The sequence below is a fragment of the Silurus meridionalis genome, chromosome 10 (genome assembly GCF_014805685.1).
Source record: "Silurus meridionalis isolate SWU-2019-XX chromosome 10, ASM1480568v1, whole genome shotgun sequence".
Taxonomy (NCBI): Eukaryota; Metazoa; Chordata; class Actinopteri; order Siluriformes; family Siluridae; genus Silurus; species Silurus meridionalis.
This window is the reverse complement of record NC_060893.1, coordinates 9,039,444-9,050,409: the sequence shown is the minus strand read 5'-3', so window position 1 is coordinate 9,050,409 and position 10,966 is coordinate 9,039,444. Positions and strand designations below refer to the sequence as shown.

At 36.9% G+C, this 10,966-nt stretch overlaps 2 protein-coding genes across 2 annotated transcripts; one reads left to right on the top strand and one right to left on the bottom strand.

Moving 5' to 3' along the window:
- The first annotated feature begins 4,295 nt into the window (after nucleotides 1-4,295).
- On the top strand, nucleotides 4,296-6,139 carry c10h11orf96 (chromosome 10 C11orf96 homolog). The gene has a single exon (XM_046859601.1). The coding sequence runs from the start codon at nucleotides 4,658-4,660 to the stop codon at nucleotides 5,027-5,029; it is 372 nt and encodes a 123-aa protein (XP_046715557.1). The 5' UTR covers nucleotides 4,296-4,657; the 3' UTR covers nucleotides 5,030-6,139.
- Nucleotides 6,140-9,441: 3,302 nt separating this feature from the next.
- Nucleotides 9,442-10,900, bottom strand: zcrb1 (zinc finger CCHC-type and RNA binding motif 1). Its single transcript, XM_046859633.1, has one exon. It carries the CDS (start codon nucleotides 10,825-10,827, stop codon nucleotides 10,171-10,173), a length of 657 nt encoding a protein of 218 aa, XP_046715589.1. The 5' UTR covers nucleotides 10,828-10,900; the 3' UTR covers nucleotides 9,442-10,170.
- Nucleotides 10,901-10,966: the final 66 nt, after the last annotated feature.

Below are 10,966 nucleotides of genomic sequence, written 5' to 3'. Positions count from 1 at the left end.
ACCCATAGGGTGAGAGATCATGAACTGCTAGTTTCAGTTACAGTTGATACTGACTTGTTTCTGTGCCTTTGTTTGTCTACATTAGGAAAGAACTGAGAGGAAAAAGTTGTTTGTTGGGGTTGCTGAAAAGGAAACCTCTGCACAAAAGAAAAGAAAATTATAACACATGGCTGTGCAGCTACAGTTTCATGACACTCCTGTTTTGGTAAAATAATACAGTGCGCGTCAACACCGAACCCCATAATAAAATACACGTGTCTGTATCACTCATAAATTCTGTATTAATAAACAGTCAAATGCCAAACTAAATAAAGGTTAATCTTTACCTATTATTCTGTCTATAGCCTAAACTTTGTCTGTTGTCTTGCTTAGCTTCCAAGGCTTAGTGTTAGCAGACTACCTTGCATGTACCAGAGAACTGCAAATATTAATAATTACATATTGAATTGTTTTATATAACTTTTTATCACATTGCATTTGTCAGCATATTATAATAGATAAAACCAATAAGCTACTCGAGGCTGTGTGTTACAGAGAATTTGTATCAAGAATATTTTGCATTCTGCTTTGTGTCTTGATTAACAATGCCCTTGGTTGTGATAAAATGACTGTCATGCATATTAGCCTTAGCCTTATTGCTTTATTTCACCTGAGAAACAAGGTGCAGTGACAGATACTGACATTGTTCTCAAATTGTCTGGGGGACCTGCAAACTCAAGGTTGTATAAAATATGTCAGCTGACATGGAGTAATTGTGTGACCTATAACCTGAAAACGTTTAGTTTGGCATCCTGACTATGAACTAATAAACCAGACTAACACAACATCTTAGTGTTTTTAACAAGAAATTCTGCTGTATGTCTGATCAGAACAGTAACGTTCAAAAACTGTTTTGATCGGCTGCAGTACATTTTGAACCATGCTATTTTAGAACTCAAAAAAGAACAGTTTCTAACTGGGCTAAAAGACTATTAGATTATCAGCTACTAAAATATTTGTTTTATTTTTTTGCCAGTAAGGAAGTTTTCATGAGAGTTCACATTCTTTTCCATTACTGGCCTTTGGATGTTTCAATCTTCTAATCAGTCCCCTACTGGAGTGAACAGAGGATTTAAATAAGTCTGTTCTCAGCTTGTGGATGTTTTGTTATGAATAATCAAATGATGATCAGATCACATTATAGAAGCATTTTATGTAGACAATCTGATAGTAATGAAAGTGGTATTGATGCTGGTAAATTCACTCCCAGTAATCCCAAACAGAATTTATAAGCTACATTAATGTATGGACAGTATGTGCTGTCGGTGTTTGCCTTAATCCTGCAAGACACTTTTTCCTCCGAGTTCAGCTGGCTGATTCCGGTTTCAGTTCTTACATCAGACTCACTCACGCACACTTCTGTTTCCATCCACCCCACCATCATTAGCCCATTAGTACCACACTGACTGGAAGGAAATCAGAACACACACCTCTACCAAAACAGAAAGCTCTTTGTGATCACTGCCAGATAAGGTTTTTACCCATCTCATTTCATATATGCATGTTCCCCTATGCCTTCAGGGCTTCTGTTCAACAACCACGTGTATTATCCAGATCAAATGTAATCAGCCTGTATGGATTTAATCAATTGGATGGAAAATCATGTTAATGGGAAACTTGAGGCTTACAAAATGAGCTAGAGCTAGATCTAGCTGCCAACAACACCATCCTTTCCCCCTCTTCCCCCATACACACAACCACACTACCAGGCTTCTCTTCTTTGAGGGAAATTCTCCTCCCTTTTGAGTCTGCTCACTAAATTCAAAACAGTTCACCATGTGTTCTCCACAAATTGCACAAAGTGGTTAGGACACTGGGACTGCTGTTCCTTTATTTGTTACAATCTTGCACTTTTTCTCCCTTCAGCAATCATAAATAATTTAGACAGCTCTAGTTAGAAACTTTGTGGCCTGTTACTTAGCCCACTAATTATCACTTGTGATTCATGTCCCCATATTTTTGAAAGCACTCTAAGCCCAAGCCTGATTTATTTCTGCCATAAAGGTTGGAAGAGATTCCCAACATTGTTTCTGTCTTTTTTCCTATTCCTGTTAATGGAGGTTTGTGATGATGGTTACACAATAGATAACTACTGTATTTGAGTAAGAACAAAGAATGAATAAGAATGAAACATAACCCTTCTGATAATCTGAGATGTTGTGGAGGATAAAAAGAGTTGTATGAGAATGTGAGTTCTGGGAATAGGATATATTTTTTAGCACTGGTCTTACTGTTCTCCACAGTGAATGCATACACTTAAGAAGTTGGTATTAACCTCCTAGTAGCTTCTTCCTTCCTTCCACAAATGTGCAAAGAATTATTTTTTACAATCATTCCCGATGTTTATATATTTATATATATATACACAATGTCCTCTGTGCTACAGTAGCAATGAATTATGTCTGTCTAACCATCATTTGCTTTTTTTAGGATTTACTGTATTCTCTTTTTTCATTGATGTCTTCATAATGAAGATCCTGGATCATGGCTTTCATTTTTTTTTTTTTTTTTTTTTTAAAAACCTCTTATATGCACAAATTACACAAGGACAATATTCCAGTATTCCACATCTTAGCAGCAGTGTTTATGCTGAGGGAAGTTCGAGGCCAGTAAATGACCTTAGCACAAGTGCAACATAAAGAAATACCATCCTGCAACCTATTACTATTTTGTTAGTCACTTTTCGTGCACTATAGCCCATCTGTACAAAAACCGGAAACCGCTGCAAGAATAAGTCAGATGCATGAACCTATTCACTAATGAGTTTTCCTTGTTTTAACTATTTTTACCAATTATAAGAAATAAAAAAGTAATAGCTACATCACCGGTCTAAAATGTTATATACTGTATGCATTTACCAAATACATGAGAATGGATTTAATCTCATATTTCGGTTTCTTTAAAGTAGCTTTAATGACAGCTTTGCACACTCTTGCCATTTTCTTAGCACTTTTATAAAGAGACCAGCTGGGATGCTCTTCCAATAATCTTGTTGATGTTCCCACGCATGGTAACCTCTGAGCATTTTTCAAGCTCTAAAATGAAATGTGCTTGTTGTGGGAACATGCTTGTTGTTGGTGTTTTGAAAAAGTAGATTCTTTAAAATCTAAAACACAGTCATTAACTTCACTGTATATTTATATAAAAAAAAAACCAAGCACTTGAAATGTCTTACAAATCTTGAAATGTCATTTAAAGTATTATTGTGCCAAGACAATTAATAGAATATAAGGGAATGTAAAACATTAAGCAAGGCTTTTGTGTTATGAAATTCATCAATTTAAAATATGAACGCATCGTGCAAATGTGCACTCTGCATAGGTAATATATTCTACGTGCGTCTTCGCTGGTTACAGCAATAAGTCACAACTGACTAACGCATTCTTTTAGAGCGTGATGAACAACTTTTCTCAAGTGACATACAGTGACTAAAAATATAATGTTTGAGTGACTGAATGAAAATAGCAAATGAATGACACTGAGCGACCAATGGCATCCGAAAATAAAACGTAGTAAAACAGCAGCTTGCTTTCAGTCCCTGGCCTTTGGATTATGAGAGGCATGAGGACATGTGTTTTGGGTGGGGGATGGGGGGGCGGGGGGTTAGCACCCTTTCGCTTTTTAGGGCTCATCAGAGTCCATGACAAAAATGGAACAGCTATAATTGCCTTACATCACTTATCGCCTGGTAGTACAGGTTATATATAGTAATGACACATCTGAACACAGTTACACATCGTAGATGATGATGACACTTATTAAGCCTGTGACATGCAATGAGAGCATCTTGTGTATAAATGCTTCCATGACAACCTTGAATTTAATGCGCTTTAGTCAGTGACTGAATATGTCTGTGACATGCTTGGTGTATATATGTCATTGTTAAACTATCAGTAATTAGGAGTCTGTTATCTGGAAAAAATAAAAAGAATTAAGAAAACTGACAAAACTGTTGCTTCTGCCATAGAATATTTTGTTTAAAGCAACTTGACATATATACAAATGCACAATTCACATTGTGTGCTTAATCTAGTTTATAAAGATTACTTGTATGTATATGTTTTACTTGTATGTATATGGTAATAAGTACAGTCTCCTCCCCTCCAGCAGTCCTGTAGCAAGCATTTATTTAAGGGGGCTGATTTAGGGGGCTTGGTATGGCAACTGGAAAGATGACTGGTCATAAAGTGAGGGAGGGACTTACCGGGAGTGGGGAGATGTGGAGGGAGTAAGCAGCTATAAAAGCTTCTGCTGTATTCTTTCCTGTTCATGCTGAAACAACCCAGATACAGAGACACTAGCAGCAGAGCATCTCAGAAAACCACACTGTGCTGCCCAGCAAGGCACACAATCCAAGGACTTCTAACTCACTAGCTTTGCGGCGCAAGAAGACAAGCTTGTTGGACTGAAAATTTATCACCACATGAGGACATAAAGCATTTTGAAGTGAAGTAATTTAAGCGTGCTACATTCTGTGAGTACACCAACTCTTTTGGAGTGACAAGAGGAAAAACAGAGTAAATTCGCTCTGGAATCTGTAAAAAGTGAAAAGAGGAGAGAAGGCGAAGCAACTAGTGCACCTCAGAGGATAAACACACAGTGTTTCCCATCTCCTGCAATGGCTGTACGTCCAGTGGAGACAGTGGGTTTCAATATGCTTCCTGCTCACTTGATGGCTTCTGCAATGGAAGAGTTTCCACAGCAGCTCCCTGTACCCAAGGGCCCAGCCAGGGGCCGCAGTCGTCCCAGGAGACCTCGAGAGGCTCGCTTCAAAACTCAGCCAGTGACCTTTGCAGAGATTGCTGAAGTAGAGGAGGAAGGAGTCTCACCACTGGAGGAGGAGAGAGCAAGACGCTCATTCCTGCAGTCACTGGAGAGCCTGAGGAGAAGTACACAATCGCTGCAGCACACAGGAACCACACAAAGCGGCAGAACCAGCACACCAACACAAGCTAGCCTGGACTCAAGTGATTCAGACTCAGCCCAATGAGAGAAAGAGAAAGAGAGAGAGAGAGAGAGAGAGAGAGAGAGAGAGAGAGAGAGAGAGAGAGAGAGAGAGAGATTTGTCTTTTCCATGTGATTCTCTTTTCTGTTGTAAAGCTTATTTGCTGGAGTGGACTCCAGTGTGCTAAGCTCTTTGCACATAACCCCCTGAAGCTTACTTTGCAGTTAAAACAGTGCAGTCTTTTATACACATTCTTGTGTCACTCCAGTCAAGCAGCAAGCTAAATAATTTATGCTTCTTAGTTGTAGCATTTCTAATGTTTTTAACTACTTAAATACTTTAAATATTCCAAAAATATCCCCAATACTTGAGGTGTGTTGCTCAGTTTGAGGTTTAAGATGTTGATATTGTTTTAGTTATAATTCCACTGGAAAAAACAGATGCTTTATCACTGTTTATCTTTGCCACTTTGTCATGATTGTGCAGTCGAGTCAATGATGGAAGAACTGAACCTGCTCTGTAGACACTACATCCTGAGGCTGCCAGAGCAGTACATCTACTAATGAATTCAAATGTTTATCTTATTAATAACAGTGAAATTAGAAACGTTTTGTTGACGATGTTGACTTGTAAGGTCACAAGAAAAAAAATGAAATTATGTCTTTATACTATTGTTGTACTTTTATTATCTTTGTAAAATTATTTTATAAATATATATAAATATAATGTAAACCTGTGACTTTGCCTTTTATGTTTGGTTTGTTCTTTTTACAGTAAGTAGAGTTCAACCAAAAGAGAAATAATCTTATACATACATTAGATAATCAGGTGTGTATGCATGTGAAAACAAAACACAAAAATGGAAATAGATATTTTAATGTAATTTTTGATTTAATCTTAATTTTTAAGAGGAAGGTTGTTCATGAGTTCATCAAATCATCTAGAAAATAATTTAGGATTATGTTTAAACACTATATAGTTATAAGTGATAAAGCTGTCTCCCTTCACAGATAGCAATCATGGCTTATGAGGCCATACTGCAATAATATTACATCTTAAGAAATGATCATATCTTTAAGAAATATTTGCTATTATGAGGTTGTTATATAAAAAAATGTTTTTAATCATTTTTAATAAAGAAATATATTCATCTTATTTGCCTATATTCAATCATTAATCTACTTTGCAGGGCATGGTTGAGCCTGTCTCCGATAAGGTATTATGCATGTCTCATCCTTAGTCTGAAAACACATTTCGACAGACCCTCGCTGAACACTTCACCCAGAGACAGATCTGTTTTTGTGTGGACAGTGTGGATAAGAGCTAAAAATAGGTTTTATTTTATATGCCTACAGATCTAATTACATTACAGAAAAACATGCTTTTGCAACCAGCTGAAGAGACCACTTTACTGAGGCAAACACAGCTGTTTTTATTTTATTATTATTACTGGGCAAATACTATATAACAGCAGTAAATCACTCAGTTGGCACCACTTACAAGCTGGCCATAGATTTGCACAGATGCGGTGTATATAGAGCACTGCTTGCACACCTTTCACTAAATGTACTGTGACAAGCAAAAATGTGATCTAACAAATGTTTATCTAACAACATTGCTCAAGTTAATCCACTTACCTCTGTGCACTCATATAGCCCTGTAACCTACTTTTTATACAGTTGCCTTGGTGATGAAATATCATGTCTCAGAATTGACAGAAAAACAAACCCAGTGTTCTGCTTCACACCACCTGCCCTGTACACTGCATCATCCATTTCCCAGCATAAATAAAGCAGTGATTCATCATACATAATAATATGATCTACATGCATTTTGTATGTATTTTTACTGTAATCATTAATAGAAGATTTTATTAGGAGATATCATACATTGTATACTTCATTTTCATGTTTCTTACTGCTGCCTATCATGTGCCCTTGAAAACAAAAAGAAAGAAAAGAAAAACATTCTCGAATTTCAAAAAGCATGCTTGTAGCAGGCAGCTGAAATGCTACACCTAATCATAGTTATGCAACATGTTGTTCTTTATGAAGTTCAATCTAGATTTCCAGCCTCACTTGTGTATTAGATGGTCACTGAAATACTCATATTAATGGAAGCTGTAGTCTCTGATATATGATTAGAATAATAAAAAAAGTATGATTCTTGTATTGACTTACTTTGTCCATATGTTTGCTAGGAGACACTTTCTAGAATGTTTCTAGAATGCTTTTAGCATTTATGCCTTAAGAATCCGCTATCCTTCCTACTGTAGTGTCTGATATGAGACTGTAATTAGAATTTTTGTGTATGGTAGTAATATTATTATTATTTTATAGTATATGGATCTGCACTATTGGGAGAAGCACAATAACTAAATCTTATACTTTTGATAGGCACCTGTTGTGTCTGTTTATGCTGAGGGGCAACAGCAATTAGTCATCTATGGTGGACTGGGAATTTGTTCAGTTTTTTTCCATTTAGAAATAGCAAGCAAGCCATTCTAAATAAAAACACACTATAAAAACAAAATCCCCTTCAGAAGTTCATTTACCATATTTGGAGTTAAGGCGATGCTGTGTTTTCAGTGTGAATGATATCACTTCTGGTACTGGTCGACTAAATGAGAAAACAGCACCCAGCCATATACACTTACATACAACCGTTTAAACCCCATTCTATATTAAAAGTATGGGCATTCTTTATTTTTCTTTATTTTCTTTATTTTTTTAGTTCAACTGTCTGAGAATGCACTCACTATCTGTGTATCTAATCTAGATTCTCAAAAATCTAACCCTAACCCTAACGCCACAGAACAGAACAATCATGTGTACTGGGCTGAGACCAAGAGACAGATTACCTCGAGCATTATGCTATTCCCTCTCTCTTGCCACCTCTTTCTTTCCCAGATCCGTAGCAGAATAGAATAATCTTTTCCCACACACTGTTCTGTCAAAGGTACACAGTGAAATGACACAGTGTACAGAAGCTAGGACACTTATCTCTCATACAGGATCTCGTTTTCTTAAATCATGTTGAGGACAGTAGGCAAGGGAATACATAATGGGAGTTCTCAATATGCCATGAGGTAAAGTGGACAATAGTAATGCATAGGAAATCTAACTTAGTTATTCTGTTGTATTGCTGTAATAACTTGTTTCGAGAGTCAAGGTTTGAAGCTGAAATTGTGATCTAAGCTACTCTCTGTGCAAAGACAGTGAAATCTCAAAATGCAACCCAAGACAAGTACTCACTAGGTATTTCCATTTTGGGTAGAGACAGAGAAGCTTATTTAAGCTTTTCAAACAAAGTTTAGACAAAGGACCTTGCACCATTATCCTCTAGTTCCTCTTGGTCAGTCATGTAAACAGTTACTGATGAAAAACTATCCCAGCCAGTGTAGAACATCAACAATAAAGAGCAAGTCCTAAAGAAATCAGCCATGTTCTTGTTAATAATAAAATAAAATGTAGTTATAGTTTTGCATCTAAGTGAAAACAAAAAAGTATTGAAAAATGATGCTACCCATGTGTTGCATTTCTTTATTGATTTATTTTAGTCTTCTAAATGTAGACAGCTTCTTTTGACAAGTAACAATAAGAGACTTTGGAGTCTTGTGTGTAATCAATCATTTTGACAGTAAACATCCTATTACTATGAAAAAGAAAAATGGCTGTTCATGATACTGTCTAGTTTTGTCTCGTACTGACTCACCTTATCCATTTATTTCTTTTTAGATCTTCCTGTGAGAACTGATTCATTTTTTTTAGACCCTGTTCCTGCAACACATTAGGACACTGGTAGTTAATCTTGTAAAAGAAAGCTGCCCTTTTCCTTTCTTCTTCAATTTAAATCTTTAAAACTAAATCTTCAAAAATTGTGGCTATGATGTCTACAAAAAAAGACATTTTGGGCTAACATGCAACGCTTAAAACCTTTCACAGAAAGATATATAGTGCATCTTTGTATGACAATGCCATTGCTATCTCGTTTCTGATTGGTTAGATGATGATCATCTTTTATGACAAAAAGCAAGAAAAACAGCTCTGACAATAGTTTCAGTTGCATAAGTTTATGTACATTTAATTATCTTACAATTTCAGTAGTAACAACTTGCACAGGGGTTTGTATGGAGGGGGCTTTAAAAGAACACTTTGGCATGAGCTGTTATTGAAAACTAATCAACTTTATTGATTATTTTTCTATAATAGCATGCCTGTAATAGCATACATAACAGTTAGGCTGTCAGGTCTAAGCAGCAGCACATATCTGAAATTCAGGTCAAATCTTGAATTTCCTTAAAGGTACTTCAACTAATCTCTCTGGATAATCTAGAAACTTGGAGGTCTTTAAACTCAATGATTTTTTTAAAATCACAAAATAACATCTAAAATCTCACTGGTTCATCCCTATTAACTACTTTATCTACGGCCTTCAAACAAAACACATGGCGCAAGTTGGGAATAAAAAAAAACAAAAGTTATTGTATTTTATTAAAAGAATATACATTTGGTCAGAAATCAGATTTGTATCAGAACGACTGTGTCTGTATTTGAATTCTTCAAATGTGGAAAATTCTTGAATGTTGAAGATCATGTAAAATTCAACTAAACATTATATTCCCAAACTTATTTACTAGTCTCTTAATAAAAGTTGATTGGCACAGCTCTAGTTATGCACACAAAAATAGGTTTGGCTTTATTTACATAACATTCAACTGTCGTGAATCGTTAAGTAAACATCTATACTAAGTAACAGACATTATTTACAATTAGAAAACAATTAGCAGAGACTTTAAAAGCCAAACGAGTTTGCTCTATTGAGTGACCACAACATTTCCAAACAGGGGTTGTTCATGCAAGATCACTAACAACAGCTTTCCAAACACCACATTATTTCTAATCCCATTTTACTTGCAGGATCTGGATAAGCTTTTAAGAAAGCCCACTTGGAATATTTTAACTAACTAACTAATAAGCCCACTAATATTATTATAATAATCTGGTATATGTGGCTTGTTTCTCTTGTGGTCTGCTTTTTTTGTCTGTCTTTTTCTTCAACTCAACTCGCTGGAACGCAATGGCTTATCCTAAACTGTCCAGTGCAGGGTCTTCTTCATCGTCGCTTTCCTCAGGCTCAACCTTATAAAGCTGTTTTGTTTTCTTCTCTTTTTTGGGTGAAGTACATCAGTCACTGAGTTCTTCCTCATCACTGAAGTATGTGCTCTTCTTGATCCTGGGTTTATGCGAGCTGTCCGATGTGGAACTGTGGCTCGAGTCTGCTGTGATCTGCTTCTTCCGCCTCTCTTCTTCTTCAATTCGAGCTTGCTGAAATGCAATGGCCTGGCTTAAACTGTCCAGTGCAGGGTCTTCTCCTTCCTCTTCACTTTCCTCAGGCTCGACCTCATCAAGCTGTTTCATCTTCTTCTTCTTTTTCTTCTCCTTTTTGGGTGGAGGCTCTCTGTCTCCGAGCAAGTTCTTTGGACAGGCGTAGCTCAGGTGACCGTCTTCGCCACATTCGTAACACTTGGTCTTGTCTGTGTAGTTTCTTCTCCTGATGAACTCCGCAGCTCTTCCATTGTCAACAGCGATGCTGGCTTTCACCATCCTGCCAAACAGCTCCTTATGGTTCAGAGACCGAGAACAGTTATGCGCTGATTCTCTGTCCAGGAACAGCACAAACGCCACACCTTTACTCTTCCGCGTCTGTTTGTCCTTCACAATCGTCACCTTCACGACTTTGCCGTATTTCGTGCATAACTTGTGCAAATCGCTGTTTGTCAGAGAAAACGGCAAATTAGAAATGTAAACTGTGCTTTTACTTGGGGCTAAACCGCCGCTCATTTTCCACTGAAACGTCGCTCCGTCTTCGTATTTTTGTAAATATTTGAACCGGAAATACTTCGCGCCCCTGGAGCTGGCGGAAATGACGAAACTGTTGAACGTGTTTGTTTATATGTGTGTGTGTGTGTGTGTGTGTGTG